General features: G+C 42.4%; 1 protein-coding gene across 1 annotated transcript in view; it reads left to right on the top strand.

Annotated features, from left to right (window-relative positions):
• Positions 1-1,816: 1,816 nt before the first annotated feature.
• The window catches only part of MYOM2 (myomesin 2), a 92,161-nt gene continuing 73,642 nt past the window's right edge, over positions 1,817-20,335 (top strand). The window contains exons 1-3 of the mRNA XM_087718983.1: positions 1,817-1,915; positions 14,949-15,082; positions 17,392-17,508. Of these exons, the coding sequence (XP_087575109.1) occupies positions 14,976-15,082; positions 17,392-17,508 (224 nt within the window). The 5' untranslated portion in view covers positions 1,817-1,915; positions 14,949-14,975. The remainder of the gene's footprint in view (positions 1,916-14,948; positions 15,083-17,391; positions 17,509-20,335) is intronic.

The raw sequence follows: 20,335 nt of genomic DNA, 5'->3' as shown, positions 1-20,335 counted from the left end.
TGCAACTGCATCTGTGGTCACTAGCTCACCCAAATCCTGTTATGTGCCTTTTTCCTCATTCTGTGCTTTCCTCTTTCAAGTTCCTCAGAAACCGAGAGATGTTTTGACAGCAGCTGGATTTAACCGGGCGGGCAGGCAGACGGAGGGGGGGGGGATGTGCTTTGTCAAGCTAGCAGTAGCGAAGGCCCGGCATCTCCGACGGAAGCTGGAGCTGAGCAGCCGTCCCTTGGGCAGGCTTGATCTCTCCCTGTGTTCACACAGTTCTTAAAAAACCTAGATGATGTGACTTAACATATGGCAAGAATGTTTTTTTATAATCCAAGCGGCTCTTAAAGAGACTTTGGGGAGGATCAGCTTACAACTCCAAGCGCAAGAGAAATCTTGCCTCCCCACTAATCGGGTTTTCAAAACTTCACGATCGGAGTTGGTCTTTTTCAATCATTATCGGAGCTGCCCCATCTATATCTATATCTATATCTATATCTATATCTATATCTATATCTATATCTATATCTATATCTATATCTATATCTATATCTATATCTATATCTATATCTATATCTATATCTATATCTATATCTATATCTATATCTACACCTACATCTACATCTATATCTATATGTCTGTCTGTCTGTCTGTCTGTCTATCATCTATCTATCTATCTATCTATCTATCTATCTATCTATCTATCTATCTATCTATCTATCATCTATCTATCTATCTATCTATCATCTATCTATCTATCTATCTATCTATCTATCTATCTATCTATCTATCTATCTATCTATCTATCTATATGTTGTATTTGTGCTGATAAATAAATAAAGGGAGACTAGTATAGATCTATTTCAAGCTATTTAGCTCTCATCAACTAGCCATACCATTACTGGGATTCGAACCTGGGCTGTATTACATATTAGGCAGATGTGTTAACCACTAAGCCACAAGGTTCTCCTACTTTATCAGCTGAGCCAGGGAAATAGGTATGCATTTAGTGTCACAACCCCTGGTATGCCCAAATATATCTATCTATCTGTCTATATCTATATCTATATCTATATCTATATCTATATCTATATCTATATCTATATCTATATCTATATCTATATCTATATCTATATCTATATCTATATCTATATCTATATCTATATCTATATCTATATCTATATCTATATCTATATCTATATCTATTATATCTATATCTATCTATATGTCTGTCTGTCTGTCTATCATCTATCTATCTATATCTATCTATCATCTCTCTATCTATCTATCTATCTATATCTATCTATCTATCTATCTATCTATCTATCTATCTATCTATCTATCTATCTATCTATCTCTATCTCTCTATCTCTCTATCTCTCTATCTCTCTATCTATCATCTATCTAACTATCTAACTATCTAACTATCTAACTATCTAACTATCTAACTATCTAACTATCTATCTTTCTTTCTATCTCTCTATCTCTCTATCTCTCTATCATCTATCTAACTATCTAACTATCTATCTTTCTATCTATCTATCTATCTATCTATCTATCTATCTATCTATCTATCTATCTATCTATCTATCTATCTATCAATCATATTATATATACCAGGCTGATTGCCAACATTTTCTCTACGTCAACAAAATGCCCAGATAGGAAGTTCTCTCCACTCCAAGAAAGGCTGTCCCAAAGGTGGGAAACGAGGATGTCCCCCACTTACCTAAGTCGTAGTTTATTGCTTAAAAGACCCACCTCTGGTTTGTGAGAGCTCTTCAATTGGTTCTATATATAGATTAATAGCTACCCATAAATGGGAGGAAAGGGGCAGCAGATCTCCTTTAGGCATTATTTTTGTTTCCCCTTGGCCAGAGCTGAGCCAGGCTGCCTTCCACTCAGCTCTGCAGTCTTGACATCTAATTAAGTAAGTAAGCCTTTCTTTCCTAGAAAATAGACATATATTATATTTTTATATATTTATTGTGGTTCAAATGAGAAAACACAGGTTGTCTTTTTTCCCCCCTGTGTCTTCATTGAGTGACTTTTTTTAAAATTTAAGGGCAGAAATAGAAAAACAACAACAAAAACACAATGGGTGTGTACCTATTGAGGGCTTAATTAAAGCCAATGGGAGGTGAGGAGCTTTGGAGCTGCTACTCAAGAGTCCATCAGGAATTTAACAGGCAAATCCCTGAAGGCGCCTTGAACTCCAGATCTATTAGTAAAGGAAGCAAGCAAGGAGAAACTGTGGTTTATTTTTGGTATCATGGAAAAGCATCCCATTTATTAAGTGATTCAGCACTGCTTCATTCACCATTCCTTTATTCAACGTACAGAGCTATTAAGGCCAAAGTTAGCAACCGAATGAAGCCATAATTTTTTTTTTCATTTGAATTCGTCTAGGAATCCTTTTCAAGTAACAAGCGAAACTTATCGAAACTCAGCAACAGTTTCGCACAGAAACATCCTGATTCTTCCTCTGTTGCATTTGAAGTCTTCTTTTTGAAAAGATGGATTTCTGATTGTTGATGCATTCTAGCGTTCGCTCCATGATGCAGTTTTGTATTTTCTTAAAAACAAAAAACACCCCAAAACCGTAATCTCCTGACGGGTGGAAAAATTTGATTTTTTTTCTTCTTCTTAAATGATGCCTGCTTCAGAATAGAATTAGGTGAAAAAAGGCAGAGGAGCCAATGGGAAAAAAAAATGCCCTCCTCGTGAGGAATAGCATAGATGTGTGGCAGAGATTTCCTTTGATTAGCACATCCTTTAGTGCTTAACCAGAAGGATGCAGAATATTCAGAGTGCATTGGGGACCTGCATCTTGAACTGCTGTGGGCTTTGAGCCTATTTTGATACATGGGATGTGATGGGTTGTGTTTTCAGCTGAATCTAAATCGTGCTGCCGAGTAGCCCAGCTCCAGGGCTAATTAAAACACATGAGTATGGTTAGAATAATATTGCCTTTTGTCAGCATGTTTTAAGTTTAGTGGAAGCGTTCTAAGGGCGTCTATCCGTTTGTCATAATTCTTAAACGACACTCCCGGGATATGATGAAAGGGCAGCTGCATAACTTTTTCCTACAGATGTGATTAAAATAAAGGGCCTCTATCCTGATGTGAAGTTGGAGGCAACGCTAGGTGTACCTGACTTGCATGATTATTGTGCAGCAGTGGCAGCTTCATTCCACAATATTCTTTTGCGTGAGATAGTAAGCATTTCATCCTCATTGAACTTACCCTGCGGTAAGATGGGCGGCCAATAAATTTTAATAAACAAAAATAAATTTGTAATTCAGCGAAATGTATCTCATCGTCATCTATTCGTTTACCTGGGCCAGTGTGTTGGGTGGAATAAGTGATCCTATAAAAACCAGGAACAATTAATAATCCATACCTGTGAGCACCAAAAATGTGAAGAGCCAAGGTGGCGCAGTGGTTAAATGCAGCACTGCAGGCTACTGCTAGATCAGCAGTTCAGCGGTTCAAATCTCACCGGCTCAGGGTTGACTCAGCCTTCCATCCTTCCGAGGTGGGTAAAATGAGGACCCAGATTGTTGGGGGCAATATGCTGACTCTCTGTAAACCGCTTAGAGAGGGCTGAAAGGCCTATGAAGCGGTATATAAGTCTAACTGCTATTGCTATTGGTAGGGAACCATCCTGTCACCCGTTCTGTGTAGCTGGTAGAGTTAGAAGGAGGGTTTGATTAGGATCCTACTCAGCGGTGGGATTCACTTACCTTCCCTACCGGTTTGCAAATGTGAGCGCATGCCTGCTCCGCTCCCATGTGTCACATCTGCACATGCGCAGAAGGTGGTGCGCATGTGCAGATGTGACACATGTGAGCGGAGCAGGCACAGAAGGTCGCGCATTATGTCGGGCAGGTAGGCGGAGCCTCCTGCAGCAACTGCTACCGGTTTGCCTAACCCGGAGAGAACCGGCTGAATGCCACCTCTGATCCTCCCAATAAATATTGGGACTGTGACCCCACACTATGTTTCTAGTGCTCTTATCAATCCTCTTCCTGGCCGTCTTGTGAATCTAAAAGGTTTTATTTATTTATCAGTAAAGGAGAATATTTGTAGCTCAGGGTCGAACTGCGGGGTCCTTGGTGCTCACTGAGCTTGGTGGTTTTCTTGCAGAATTGAATTACCCAACTAAGTAACATTCTCACTGCTAGCAAAGGATAATGAACCAAACAAGCTCCGGGAGCACCAAGGACTCATTTATTTATCACCTTATTCACTTATCACAAATTTATCATTTTGGAACGCCCCAAATCCCACGGAGAGGGATTCTGGGTGGTATACAATAAAATATTAAAAAAATAAAAAGAGTATGCAAAAGTTAAAATTTAAAAAGAGGCAAGGATAAGTAAAAATAATGCTAAAATTTGTTTAAAAAAGCAAAGAGAGGGCACTTAGGTTAGCAATAGCAATAGCAGTTAGACTTATATACCGCTTCATAGGGCTTTCAGCCCTCTCTAAGCGGTTTACAGAGTCAGCACATTGCCCCCACAGTCTGGGTCCCCATTTTACCCACCTTGGAAGGATGGAAGGCTGAGTCAACCTTGAGCCGGTGAGATTTGAACAGCCAAACTGCAGATAACAGTCAGCTGTAGTGGCCTTCAGTACTGCACCCTAACCACTGCGCCACCTCGGCTCTGGTTAACTTAGGTTAACCAGCCCCATGATGGTGTGCTCCTCTGGGCTCCCTATGTGAGGCCACAGAGGCAGAGTCATGTTTTCACACTTTTCTGGAAGGCCAGGAAGGCCAAGGGCACAGGTGGCATTCAGCCAGTTTTGACCAGTTCTGGAGAACCGGTAGCGGAAATTTTGAGTAGTTCGGAGAACCAACACATAGGCTGGCCCCGCCCCTGCTGCCTCCCAGCCTCCCAGCTGATCTTCTTTTGTTGCCCTGAACAGGAGAACGGAGCTGGAAAGCAGATTAGTGGGGTGGGGAGGGAATGGGGATTTTGCAGTATCCTTCCCCTGCCACGCCCACAAAGTCATGCCATGCCCAGCAAGCCACGCCCACAAAAGTGGTAGTAAATATTTTTTGAATCCCACCCCTGGTCAGGGGGCTGCCTCACCTCTGGGCGGAGAATATTCCACAAGGCGAGGGTAACGGCAGAGAAGAGTCACTTCCTGGACTCTGCCATGGGAATTCTTGAATTGACGGGGTCCGTAACACACCTTCCCTGCTTGACTGGTTGGTAGAAACCCGTGTAATGCGACAAAGTCGGCTGCGTAGATAACCTGGCCCCATGCCACATAAAGCTTTTAAGGTCATAATCATCACCTTGAATTGGACTGGGAAGCAACCTGGCACCCAATGCAGCTTGCACAGCAGAGGCTTTCTTTGGGAGCACAAAATGACCCATGGGGTCACATTCTGTACGAGCGGAAGTTTCTGGCTCCTTTTCAAGGGTAGCCCCGTGTAATGTGCATTGCAAGAGTTCATGTTCATGGTGAAGGAACTGAGTTTCCCCCTTTGATTCAGTTTTTATCTCCTGAAACATGGCAAGTCTCCCTCGCTCCCAAGGTATGTGTGAATGCATAAAATCAATGAATATTTACTCTCATCTCTTTTACCAGAAAACATACTTTATGCAAATTGCATTTTTCTGGTGCATTTATATGTGATCTGACTCTTGCATTTTTACCTGCTTTCGAACTGCTAGGTTGGCAAAAGCTGGGACAAGTAACGGGAGCTCACTCCGTTACGCAGCGCTAGGGATTCAAACCATCAATTTAATTTAATTTATTAGATTTATAGGCCACCCAATCCCGGAAAGCTCTGGGCGGCTTACCCAGAACAAGAAAGAAAAACAAACAAAATAAAAATAAAGATTAAAATTCTCCAACACGCATACGTTCAAATTGGGGCTGGACCCTACATAATAAGGCCAACAGCCCCAGGCCTGCCGGAACAGCCAGGTTTTAACAGCTTTTCTGAAGGCCATGAGGGTGGGCGAGGTCTGGACCTCTGGGGGTAGCTGGTTCCACAGGGTCGGAGCGGCCACAGAAAACGCCCTCCTCCGAGGCCCCGCCAGCTGGGGTTCCTACCAGTTCGGGGACATAGCAGGCCTGGGTCACTGCCAGTTCCAGCAACCAAGGCTGCCAAGTTACTACCGGTTCGGCCGAACTGGTAGGAACCCCAGTTCAGTGGTTCGAATCCCTAGCGCCACGTAATAGAGTGAGCTCCCATTACTTATCCCAGCTTTTGCCAACCTCGCAGTTCGAAAGCAGTTAAAAATGCAAGTAGAAAAAATAGGAACCACCTTTGGTGGGAAGGTAATAGTGTTCTGTGTGCCTTTGGCGTTTATTCATGCCAGCCACATGACCAACTTCTTTGGACAGCGCTGGCTTTGGCTTTGAAATGGAGATGAGCACCACCCCCTAGAGTCGGGAACGATTAGCACATATGTGTAAGGGGAACCTATGGCTTGCATTTTGCTTAGAGAGGGAGAAATAGCTTCTTCTTTTTTGCTTCAAACTGGAACTGGTAAAAGAAATTCCTAGCAGATGCTAAAGTGTCAAAGCCATCTAAATTTATCTCAAAATTTGATGAAGCCAGTCCATTGATTTTGAAAAAACAACAACACCTAATTATGGCAACAGCAACCAGAATTTATAATCCAAGATGTAACCCATGACTTGTTTAGACCATCACACTATTAACTTAAATGTTTTTAAATATTAAAAAGAACAGTTTAAAGAAACACCCCAAATGGCCACTAAACAGTTGCAGAGGAATTAATTAACACTGTTTTGGTCAGATTCCAAGCCTTGGCATCGGGCCAAGAGAAGCGGTTTTATAAAATGGTCCCGTGGATTCCCTGCGCTGCGTTCTCCTTTTGGAAGAGGTTTTTGTTCTCAACAGTTTTCACCATTTGTAAGTTTAACAACCATTCTTTTGGCTTTAATTCATTCAAAACATGGGCTTCTAAACGCTGCAGGATCTCTGCCTCGATGGCCTCTATTGATACATATCTGGATCTGATCTATTATAATTTCATACTTTTTTTCACTGTCATAGCTCTTTAAAAATCAACAATCCAGGACTCTGTTGTTCCTCCCACTTCCTCAGCTTCAGTCAACCAAGGGGGTGCAATGCATGATGATGGGCCGGTTTTTTTTTTAAAAAAAATATTTTGTCAAGATTTGGGCAGATTAAAGTGAAAAATCCCTGTTTTTCAACTGCCCCTGAAACTGTGTCATGTTGGCCCTACATAATTGGCCCTTTCAGACATGATCTGAAAGTATTGGAGTATTGGAGTATTGGAGTAGTTTATTTATATGCCACCCTTTTCCCTGGGGGGACTCAGGGCGGCTTACAATTCGAAAGGAGGGGAAAACAAACAGATTAACACATAAGACAGTACATCATTAAAAGCACAACATTCATACAATTCGGGTGGGTTACGGTCTTTAACCCCAGACCTGACGGGACAGCCAGGTTTTAAGGGCTGCGCGGAAGGTCTGGAGGGTGGTGAGGGTCCGAATCTCCACGGGGAGATCGTTCCATAGGGTCGGAGCTGCCACCGAGAAGGCTCTCCTCCGCGTGGTTGCCAGTCGACATTGACCGGCTGATGGAACTCGGAGGAGGCCTAATCTATGGGATCTAATTGGTCGAGTGGAGGTGATTGGCAGTAGGCGGTCTCTCAAGTACCCAGATCCACTACCATGAAGTACCAATTGGCTATCAGCTTTTCCTTGCATTAGGAAGAGTAACTTGCATTTGGCCGTGTTTGGTCGCAGCTGGTGGGATTCATTGCTTGAAGACAGAAAGTTTAGCAAGAGAGCAGACGTCTGTGGTGGGAATACCCAACATGAATTCTTGGCCTGTATCTACGTTCGCTGAAACCTTCCCTCCCTTGCTAATTGTCAGCTTGGACTGTTGCAAGGGAAAACGCCTGCAGGCAACTTCCTGGTGAACATTGTAGAATGTTTCACTCTGCATTTTAACACCAACTTCATCTTTGGATTGTGGCAATTAGAGCAATTAATGCCGCTGGGATTTAAAGACTTCCACAATACAGGTAGTTTTCAACTTGCGATTGTAATGGAGAGCCTGTGCAACATGGCCGTAAGTTGTGATGGTTTTAAAACAAGTCACCTGTCCCATGGCCTGTTTTTGCCAACATCCAGAAATAAATGCCAGGTGTTTTTTTTTTAAGCAAAAGCATCCTAAACCATGGTCACATGACTGTGGGATGCTGCAAATCGACCATAATTACTGGGCTGGTTGTTGAGTGTCCAACGTGAGGTCATGTGACCACAGATAGTGTCTGGCCATCAGAACTTCGGAACCAGGTTGAAAGTACCCATTGGGAGGTCCATTCAGTGTTGGGATTTTACTACCGGTTCTGTGGGCATGACTTGGTGGGCATGGCAGGGGAAGGTTAATGCAAAATCCCCCATTCCCTCCCAATCAGCTAGGACTCCGGAAGCAGAGAATAGATGGGGGGTGGGGCCAATCAGAGATGGTTTCTACTGGTTCTCCGAACTACTCAAAATTTCAGCTACCGGTTCTCCAGAACTGGTCAGAACCTGCTGAATACCACCACTGGGTTCATTGTAACTTTGAAACTAAGTGACCAGCTTTAAATCAAGGACTCTCTGTATTTGAAATATTTCTTGATATTTTCCTAGACCAGTGGTTCCCAAACTTGGCAACTTTAAGACTTGTGGACTTCAACTCCCAGAATTCATTTTAATTTCATTTTAATGTATGCCAATTAGTGTACATTCAAAGTGACAACAAAATTATTCTAAGTTCTAAGAGCTGGCATCGAGTTTACAGCACATAATCAAATTCCCAAGGAAATGTTCAAGAAAATGGGGAAATAATTTAGAACAGTGTTTCCTATACTGTATCTGCAAGTGAGCGTGTTCCACAACTGACTCATCCTGTAAACAGGAATATACTGTTAAAAGAGCTGAAATGGATGGGAATATTGCAACTGGGCACTGATCTAATCCAGTTGAGACACAAAATATGTATGTCAAGCAGATGATTTTTCAAGAAAGGAAAGAAGGGTTTTTCTAAACAATTATAAAAGTCCGAAAACAATGAGTTGTTTTTTTGAGCAGGGAAGAGGAAATAGAGGGTCATCTTCATTTCAGCCTCCAAAGCTCCACAATTTGAACAGACCATTTTTGCTATACTGCAGTGGTTCCCAAACTTGGCAACTTTAAGGCCTGTGGACTTCAACTCCCAGAGCTGGCTGGAGAATTCTGGGAGTTGAAGTCCACAAGTCTTAAAGTTGCCAAGTTTGGGAACCACTGTCCTAGACTAATACCAACTGCATAACACAGCCTTTTATTTGCATGGCATTTTGTCCAAGACTGTGTTTTTAGATATGATAATTAACATCAATACACCAGGTCCATCCTTCTCCTAGAATAAAAAGTTTAAATGTCTAGGTAGTAATTCCTTATCTTTTAATATAATAATAGCAGTAGACTTATATACCGCTTCATAGGCCTTTCAGGCCTCTCTAAGCGGTTTACAGAGAGTCAGCATATTGCCCCCAACAATCTGGGTCCTCATTTTACCCACCTCGGAAGGATGGAAGGCTGAGTCAACCCTGAGCCGGTGAGATTTGAACCGCTGACCTGCTGATCTAGCAGTAGCCTGCAGTGCTGCTTTTAACCACTGCGCCACCTTGGCTCTTTTTCCAAATTAGGTAAGGGCTGGATAAATATATGTTGTCCTGGAGGCTTATATAGAGTTTATTTGTCTCTCAAAATGTAGAGTGAGTCAGGGGTGTGGACATTGTATTTCATTGTCTCCTTTACTTCGTAGTTTGCAGAAGACTCAGAGAAACATCTGGTCTTCTCTTTTCCCAGGTGAACCAATGGGAATTGTCGCTCACGACTTCTTACTGCTTGGAAACAAAATTAGCCTTTGTCTCCCATAAAGAGGAAGTCAATTATTATGTCCTATCAAAGGGACTAAGTCTTAATTTTTAAGTGGGAACACGACCACAAGACTCCAATATCTTTGTAGAAGCTGACCTATGGAAAGCTTTGGCAGCCACCGTAATTTGATCACCTTAAGTGCAGAATGTAATGTATGCCATGCTGCTTGTGGCAGGACAGTCTAACCATTTAGGACAGGGGGGCGAAGTAGTTCATCATTCAATGAAAGGTACAGGTTGAATCTGGACGGTGTGGTGGCATTTGGAGGTCCTCACTGCTTTTGCTGGGAGAATGTAAGCAGACTCTCAACTCAAGCTTCTATATTTTTGGGAGATGTGGGCCACACCAGTCTGCAAATAGAAAAGAGGCCTGGCTTGTGTTTTGATACGCAATCCTGCTTATGTCACCATCCTTGATCTCACCTGCCATCAAAGCTGGAATAGCAGCTCTTGGGGGAAGTTATAGAGAATAATAGAGTTGGAAGGGACTTTGGAGGTCTTATAAGGGGAGAAGGGTCTCCTGCTCAAGTAGGAGACCCTTCTTCGGACAATAAATCCAGAAAAGAGGCACCAACCATGAGTAACAGAACCTTGCAAGTTTGAAAGTACATTCCCCATCGCTTACCTAGTTAGAAAACTAGCGAGGGTCCCTTTTGAGGTACTTCTTCCATCCCAACCATTCTTTCAGTGTTTATCTAGGCCAGGGGGTCCTCAAACTATGGCCTGGGGGCTGGATATGGACATTAATATGGCCCGTGAAGGACCACAAGGCTGCCCCACCCACATCACCCCACCTACCCACCATCCCCCACCCTCCTTTCAGAGGCTCAGGAGGCCAAAATGGGCACATTTTTGACTTCCCCAGCCTCCAAAGGGAGGGAGGGAGGGAGGGAGGGAGGGAGAGAGAGAGAGAGACAGAGAGAGACAGAGAGAGACAGAGAGAGAGAGAGACAGAGAGACAGAGACAGAGAGACAGAGAGAGAGAGAGACAGAGAGACAGACCAAGGCAGCCACATCCCTTGGTTCACCGACAAAAGGGTGCCCGACAAATCCACGGTGACAAAACTGCGAGTTCTAAACCACGCCAACGAATGAGTGCTGAAGCGCGCCGACAATGGCACACTGACAGAAGCGCTAACCCTAACCCTAACCCTAACCCTAAACCTGACCCTCAACCTAACCCTAACCCTAACCCTAACCCTAAACCTAACCCTAACCCTAACCCTAACCCTAACCCTAACCCTAACCCTAAACCTGACCCTCAACCTAACCCTAAACCTAACCCTAACCCTAACCCTAACCCTAAACCTAACCCTAAACCTGACCCTAACCCTAACCCTAACCCTAACCCTAACCCTAACCCTAACCCTAACCCTAACCCTAACCCTAACCCTAACCCTAACCCTAAACCTAACCCTAAACCTGACCCTGACCCTAACCCTTACCTTAACTTAAATCGCGCTTCTGTCGGCGCACTGTTGTCGGCACGCTGTTGTCGGCACGTTGATGACCTCACGGTTTTGTTGGTGTGCTTTTGTCATGCGCGCATTTGTCAGGTCACCCATCCCTTCACTAACCTGCTTTCAACTCCCAGGAGTGTATTGTTTAATAGACTGCTAAATTGGTCATGACCCCCCAGTCACATGACCACCTAGCCATACCCACCTACCCAGTCCGCCCCGCCATAACAATCTGAGGGACAGTGAATTGGCGCCCTGTTTAAAAAGTTTGAGAACCCCTGGTCTAGTCTGTGTCTCTTCTTCTTGTCTCCCAAGGCTGTTCTCACACACCACTACAACAGCCAAGACCCAAGTTGTTCCCTGCTTGAGATAATGGCAAATAGTATAGCAATAGCAATAGCAGTAGACTTATATACCGCTTCATAGGCCTTTCAGGCCTCTCTAAGCGGTTTACAGAGAGTCAGCATATTGCCCCCAACAATCTGGGTCCTCATTTTACCCACCTCGGAAGGATGGAAGGCTGAGTCAACCCTGAGCCGGTGAGATTTGAACCGCTGAACTGCTGATCTAGCAGTAGCCTGCAGTGCTGCATTTAACCACTCTTTCTTTTTTTTAGTACTCTTTTTTTTAGTACTCTTTCTTCTAATTCAAGGTGGCTGGTACTCATAGCTGGTCATGTAAGCGTATTACTTGAAGCAGAATAATCCTCAGGTGCCTTTATATCTTTCTTTAAGTAAATCTACCACAGCAGCAAGTTAAATAACAAATATTTTGCTGTAGATTTGGGGCATTCCTTCTGCTAAATAGTAGAGCTGCTCTTGTTATCTGGGATTTAGTGATAATACCACATCCTTAATCTTCCCATGGTGCATATATATATACACACATACAGTATGAAAGTAGGTATGCAACATTGGATTTGACTCTACAGAAATAGGACTCATGCTAGCAAAGTGAATTCTTCTAATGCTTGGGAAAGAGCTTATGTCTAATTCAGACATTCGTCTGTCATCATCATAAAAGAGTAAAGTTGCTTCCACCGGCTTTCCCATCCTAGACTTGATCACACCCAGTCCTGCTTGATGCTAATGATGACAATGATGGCGATGAGTTATACAATATTTAAAATAAGCCGAGCAAATGTTTTACAAGCGTTTCAGAAGACAAGGTTCATCATCTTAATCCAGATTAGATATAAGTAGGAAGGTTTGGCAGAGAGGGCAGCAGAATATGTGAAATATTTCATTTTTTTTAAAAAAGTTATATTGTGAGGACTTATCTAGATTTATAAATAAAAAGATTTTGCTTCATAAAATATTTAATCTGTCCGTGAAACAAATGATAGATTATAGGGAGGTTTTGGAAGAAACAACTTTTAAGGGATCTGCCATATATCAATAGATGAAAATATTTATAGCCCAGGTTGAACTGTGAGTCCTTGGTACTCTTTCAGTTGTTTTCTTGAAGATGTTTTAGTACCCAAATAGGGTTCCAAATAGCATCCAAAATTAAATCAGAGTCCGGGGCAAAAAGATTCCTCAAAGTTCCAATTTATTGAAAGAGCCATGTTGGCACATCTGGGAAAACTCAAATCTGAAAGCTTTCAGGTTTTCCCAACCAGTTGAAAGTTCAAGATCCTGCCCTCACACCTACAAGTTCATCACATGGTCCAATCTTCCACTGCTAGGCTGGCAGTTTCTACCCATCCAGTTCCGGCCAGGTGCAGAGACAAAGATGACCTTGGCTTTCTAAGAAGAATGTTATTATGGCTACATATCACCCAACTCCGTACAATTCCCCCCTCCCATTTTCCCACTATAGAAAATAGAGAGTCGAAAGTGTGGCAGGCCTGAAGTCCAAAAGAAAAGATTGAGATAGATTGAGATTTGTTTTATTTATATGCCGCCCTATTCCGGGAGGGACTCAGGGCGGCGAACAACTCAAAAGGGGAAAGGAAAACACAGAGTACAATACAAGTAGTTAAAATAGCCAAGAATCACACAACCACACAGGTCGAGAGGGGAGGGGAACTCATCAACCCCAGGCCTGCCAGCACAGCCAGGTTTTGATGGCTTTTCGGAAGGCTTGGAGAGAGGTGAGGGTCCGAATCTCTGCGGGAAGTTCATTCCAAAGGGCCGGAGCTGCCACAGAGAAGGCCCTCCCCCAGGTCGTAGCCAGATGGCATTGGCTGGTAGACAGAACCCGGAGGAGGCCTGCTCTGTGTGATCTAATGGGTCTTTGGGAGGTAATTGGCAGCAGGCGGTCTCTCAAGATGGCTTGCAGGCATGACAAGTAGGAACTTCATCAGTGCACTGATGATGATGATAATTTTCACTGATGATATTATCTAGTTTGGTAATGAAAAGTCTACCAAAAAAAAAAAAAAACTAAGCTCAGAGAGCATCAAGAACCCCACAAATCAGCCATGTTTTCTAGCCATTGGTTGTGGACCCCATTTAGCCAAAGTACCTAATTCCTGCATCCAGTAGGAGAAAGAATTGTAGATGCACTTTAGATATAGGGCCTCTTGGTAGAATAAAGCAAAACAGTATTTATTGAAGGGTTGTGTGTTGGCACACTTGAAAAACCTTTTGAAGGTTCAGAAGTTTGTGGGCGTAAGAAAAGAGATGAAAGGAATCTTAGTTATCCCATCAAGAGCCAAGGTGGCGCAGTGGTTAAATGCAGCACTGCAGACTACTTCAGCTGACTTTCGGCGGTTCAAATCTCACCGGCTCAAGGTTGACTCAGCCTTCCATCCTTCCGAGGTGGGTGAAATGAGGACCCGGATTGTTGTTGGGGGCAATATGCTGACTCTGTAAACTGCTTAGAGAGGGCTGAAAGCCCTATGAAGCGGCATATAAATCTAACTGCTATTGCTATTGCTATCAAATCCATTAAAAAACACAGTAAAATAAAAATGACGAAATGATGTTGATGATACGTTTTTACAGTGACTACGGAAAGATATGTCGGTTACTGTTTGGTGTCCATAACTAAGTGAGGATTTTTTAAAGTGAACTATAACATGTAGTATCCCATGTTTTGCAGGGAAAGTGATCGAGTGACAGTTAATACAGCAAGCCACACCGTTTCGAAAATTGTAAGGAATAAATCTTGTGCAACTGTAAATAATTATTTCAGTTCTATAATCTTGGAAAAGTTATATAGCTCCTACATGGAAATTAATTGTGGACAAAAGCACAAAACTTGTAAAGGGGGATTTTTTGACTGTGGATATCAATTCCCAGGCCAAATTTTGGGGATGGTAAATATTACACGATTAAATGGTGAAATGAAGTAGATTGGGCCTAAGACATCAATATTATGCTATGTCAGTTGAAGATCAGCTTGATTGATGGATTTATAAGCATTCTTAGGATTGAAATGCACATTTCCTAAAAAGTGAAACGAAACATTTAGTCTAATGTATTTTGATGGCATGTTTTAATTGCTGCAGCCACTGGCATTCAACAATGAATGTTTTTACATAGTCCATTTCAGTTTGAAGGATGTGATGAAGTGGCCAGAAAGCTCTGATCAAGTTGAAATGTAATGTTTTTAATTTACAGGAATAGTGAACAGTGGCAGATTCCATCATGTCGTCTAAGAGAGTACCGTTCTACCAAAAATCGCACAAGCATTTTGATCTGTCTTATCGCAACCGTGATACTAGATACATGCTCCAGGAATATTCAGCAAGGAGGTAAGGAGCATCACTATTGTTCCCATATGAAAGTAATTCACATCTGCATACCTTTTGATTTATAAAAACTAATCAAAGTGACTAATGACAAGAGCTATGGTATTATTACATTCCACAATCAGTTTCTTGTTCCGATGTCTTTCATGGGAGCATTGAAATTGACTTAACAGGATGCAACTGACAATTGTGAGCTAACTTAGTCTTGGAAGTTTCCAATCAATTTATTTACTTACCATATGTGTAAGGTTTAACCGTAACCCACTTTCTCTTGTGACTCTGAATGGCATGCAATCTTGAAAGCAAGTTAATAAGAACAGTAAAAGCAAATGGTGACATTTTCAGAAACAGTAATACCAACACTATCTCAAGTCACAACATTCTCATCAAGGACCCACTACCAACTTAACTTTAACTCTAACCCTAACTCTGGGGGAGGAGCCAGGTTTTAAGAATGAAGGTCCAGGGTAGGGTCCATGCATTTACCCAACAATTCATAGTATTGTCAGGTTTGCATTTGTGCCAAAAATAATCATAGAATCGTAGAAATAGGAGGACATAGTCCACTACAACATCTCTGAGAAATAACTATCAATTATGTAAGTAAAAGATTTCTCCTGAGAAGAATGCACTACTTCAGGTAGCAGCCTGTTCTACCTTTTGCCTTATAATGGAAGGATGATATTATAGGAAATATATCTGCTAGTATTGGGGCCTAAAAATTTCAGGGTGATGAAGTGCTGTCATAAGAACAATACAACAATTTTTTTTAAAAAAAAAGTAAAAAAAAACATATTTTGAAAAGGATTAGCCCCTATTTGCAGTCTGACGATCATTTTCATCCCTTCTACTATAACAAGGAATTATTTTAGCAAATTGAACAGAGAAAATGAAATTTGTGGTTTCTTTTGCAGAACATAAACTTTACCATTTTCACCATAGAGACATTAAACTTATTGTTTTTAGTATAGTGAAGTTATTGATACATTATTCTGAATGTTCATGAATTTTCCTATTACAGTGATACCTCAATATTTATCATTAATTGGTTCCGGGAGGTGCGATGATGTTGAGTGACAAATAATTTTTTTCCATAAAATATAATGTAGTGAGTCACAAGGCAGCCAATACCGAAAAGTTTAGCTCATTCAACAAACAACGAGTATTGGGACAAAATTTTCACATCAAAATGCATTGAGTACCAAATTCGATGAGTTTCAAAGCAGTTGAGTACCAAGGTATCACTGTATTCTGTTCACATTTGGATCTCTGATGTGACCATAGTTACTCTCAGCAGGGAGGTAGAGGTGTATCCTCACTATATACCCTTGACTGCATGTGGGAATTACTGAGCCTGAAAGATTCTTTATATTCAGAAAATCTGAGGCATATGGAACAAGTCTCCTGGGAGACATGAACTCCAACAAAAGAAAGAAATATGCTTTGCCAATTTCAACCTTCACAAGTTACTCTGCTTAAGGTGGTGGTTCAAGAGACCACGGGGTTTCAGCTGATTTGCCTCTCGTGGCCAAACCTCCATGCAACTTGGGGTATTGCAAATTCCAAGATGGAGAATGTTATGCAAGATCCAGAATTATGCCTTGAAGAAAGCTCATGGGAGATAGGTGAATTATTCTCTCTGGGAATGTTTTGCTTGGAAAGAGGAACAAGTTGGATTAGCATTTCAATCAAAGTGAGACCTAGAGTTGGGAAAGTTTCAGATTCCTACAACTTTCTTTATAGACTTTGAATGTTAGTCTTTCTGACCTCGTCCCTCTTCCTCTTCCACATCAAAGCTCAAATTTATTATTTGAAATAATTTCAGTACCAATTTGATTGTTGTGGGGTAGGTCAAAGGCTACACTCCCCCAAAAATAGTAGCTGGTGCTGGGGCCAAACTAAAATGCAATTTACTTTAAAATTTAATTAAAACTAATACGATTGAAGTTGTGCAATTAGTGTCCTCTTTTTATCAGAGTAAACTTGGTAACACTTTTGCAGACCTGTAAGAATTATATCTAAGACCTTTGAAGGATGCAAGATTTCAGGTTCTTCCCCTCTGCTCTATGCGATCTACGACCTACCCATCTAAACTGAAACAGCAATGGTTTAGATTAGGATCGGACTAAAACATCCTATTAGATTATCTTCTCCTGCTTAAAAGATTTGAAATGTAAGAGTAGGTGATATATACAAATTGGTTCAACGGTCAGTTTTTTCTTTGCCTGAAAAGTTATAGAAACTTGTTCAACGTGTTGCTGCCGTTGTTATTATGATTACTGCTACTAGAAGGATCATTCTGTATTTTGAAGGGCGGCTTCTAGACAGGCTTACCAAACATCATCCAGCCTGGGCAAAACAACATGCGTACTTTGCGCCCGAAAACTCCATACGACGTCTGAAGAGGCCTTGCGGGAATACCAGGAAAGGTAAAACTTTCTTTAGCTACAGCCATAAATGTATCCAGGGCCAAACATTTGTCTGCTGATTGGTTAAGCAACTTGAGGGAAACCGGCATGTGATCGAAATGCTTGGATCTAGCAAGGGTGGGTGAAAAAGAGGAGGAGTTGGTCCACATAGAGTTGGAATACTCAACTGGATCTTGGACAGCTTTTTTAAAAAAATGTCTTCCAACATTCATGGGGAGTGATGCTTATCTCTATAGCTCAGTGTTTCTCAACCTTGGCAACTTGAAGATGTCTGGACTTCAACTCCCAGAATTCCCCAGCCAGCATTCGCTGGCTGGGGAATTCTGGGAGTTGAAGTCCGGACATCTTCAAGTTGCCAAGGTTGAGAAACACTGCCATAGCTTCACAGACATGGAGTCTGCTGGTGGAGGAATTCTGGAAGTTGAAGTCCACAAGTCTTAAAGTTGCCAAGGTTGGAGAGCCATAGCTTAGAAGATTGTTATAAAAAACTGGCCAAGGGCCCTCTTACTCTTGCTCCCAAAGGCCTTCAGAAAAGAAAGAAAATTAATTATCTTGACAATTTTCAAATCCTCAAAGTTCTGGTGGATTGGCTGGTGAGAGCCGTCGACACGTTTGCAGCATAGCAAGCTCTTCGTTAATTTATTAGACCGAGAATACCAAAGCATTGGGTGTCTCCTAAACCTCATACTTGATATGTTCCCATGCTAGAAATAGATTTTAAAATTGGGTTAAACACAAGTCAGTTTTTTCAGTTTAAAACAAACGTGAGGTTCTAGCTAAACGCTGAAAGGTTGAACAACTTATCTTGAGTATACCATTTCCCCCTGAAAATAAGACAGGGTCTTATTTTCTTTTGACCCCCCAATAAGTGCTTGGCCTTATTTTTGGGGAGGTCTTATTATTTTTGAGGTGCAGGAAGCGGTGAGGGTGGTCACCTCATGGCTAAGGAGCCGAGGTGGCGCAGTGGTTAGGGTGCAGTACTGTAGGCCACTTCAGCTGACTGTTATCTGCAGTTCAGCGGTTCTAATCTCACCGGCTCAGGGTTGACTCAGCCTTCCATCCTTCCAAGGTGGGTGAAATGAGGACCCGGATTGTTGTTGGGGGCAATATGCTGACTCTGTAAACTGCTTAGAGAGGGCTGAGAGCCCTATGAAGCGGTATATAAGTCTAACTGTTATTGCTATTGCTATTGCTACTGTGTTGTGCATCACTCGGCCTGCTGCTCTTTTTGTGGAGGCCATTAGCGTGACCGAAGAGGCCCGGTGGCTAAGGTTGTGAAAGCAGCTGTTAGTTAAGGGCATGTGGGATTCATGGGGCATGTTCCTTCTCCCTTTCTCCCCCTCCAGCCTCACCTCCTCACCTCGTGTTGTTTGCGTGGCAAGCAAGCAGAGGAAATGGCGGGGACCAGCTGCGCATGCGTTTAAATATTTTTGAGGGAGGGCTTATTTTAGCGCATGCACTCAGAAGCTCAATTGGGCTTATTATCCGGGAGAGGTCTTATTTTCGGGGAAACAGAGTAGTTGTCTCTTAATCATTGGGGAGACTTAAGGTGATCTCTCAGTTGAAGCAAGGAGATGTCCTCCGGCTAACTTTATTCCTATTTCTAGTGAATGGCTCTGTGCCCACCGAGGTTCTGTGCAGCAAATATATCAGGGACCCGCTCCCACTGTGTTATGAAAAGTAAAGTTATGGCGATCCCTTCCTCCCGTTCCTTTGCAGTTCAGCTGAGGATCCTCATGTTTCCCCTTGGCAGCCTTACTTCTGCAAGGGAGGAGAACGCTGACCTTGGTTCAAGTCACCAATCTATAGATAGTGATTTGGTCGCCCATGAGGAACCGGGTCCAGAATGTACAGAAATCGGCTGGGATTCCACATGAGGCAAAATTGTCTCCGTGACAGGGGAGGTTTAGTTCTCATGCTGCCTCGGTACCACTAGTGTTAGAAAAAAGAGAGCTGGCATTCACATTTGGAATACTCTAATTAGGAGAAAGTGGGATGTGTGTGTGTGTGTGTGTGACTTATCTGACCACCTCGCCAAATCATATTAGCACGTCTGTCATCAATCTTTTATAGCCGCTCTCTGCCATGGCATTAGGGTAGCGTCGGCTCTTCAAATATGCTGCAAAACTAACTATGCAGTAGAAAAGGTGACAATGTTGAAGATATTTTCCTGCCTTTTGCTCATTTAAATTCACATTTGTTTTAGAGATGGTCAGACACACTTGCACCCAGGGTATGTGGCTCAGAAATAAGTTGGATAGGCTGGGCTATTTTTTCCAGATATCTGAATCGTGTCTTGCTATTTGAGAAATCTGAAATGGTATTTTTAGTGCTGAAAATACCCCTCCAGTGCTTGAAGCAATTCCAAGTTATTTATGTAGGTGTCTAAATGTTCTTCTTATTGGCTTCACTTCTTTAGAGATGGACCAAGGGCCCCTCCCTCCCTCTCACTTCCTTCCTTCCTCTCTCTTTTTTTCCTCCCTCCCTCCTCTTCCTCCCATAATCAGTGACCTCATGAGGCAGGCAGTGACATCATGACATTATTGGAGTGATCAGCTTTGGAAGGATGTTAGAAAGCTTCAGGGGATGTACCCCCCTTCTCCCCTTAAATATATTTAACCCTTATCCCAAACAGGCTCCCAGAATCACCAAAGAGATCCTGGACCTGTACTTTATTCCATTGGAAAGAAGATTATTGTAGACATTGATGTTATCCCAATCCATTTAGTCCTACTTAAAGTTGCCCTAGCCTATTGTTTGGTAATGCTAATTATCTGCATATTTGTTGCTATGTAAAGCAGAGGAAGGCTGCACAGAGGTTTTTCGG

This window comes from Thamnophis sirtalis, unplaced genomic scaffold (genome assembly GCF_051295495.1).
Source record: "Thamnophis sirtalis isolate CommonGarterSnake01/CBP01778 unplaced genomic scaffold, rThaSir2_p1.2 scaffold_6, whole genome shotgun sequence".
Classification (NCBI taxonomy): Eukaryota; Metazoa; Chordata; class Lepidosauria; order Squamata; family Natricidae; genus Thamnophis; species Thamnophis sirtalis.
This window is presented reverse-complemented; position numbering and strand designations above follow the sequence as displayed.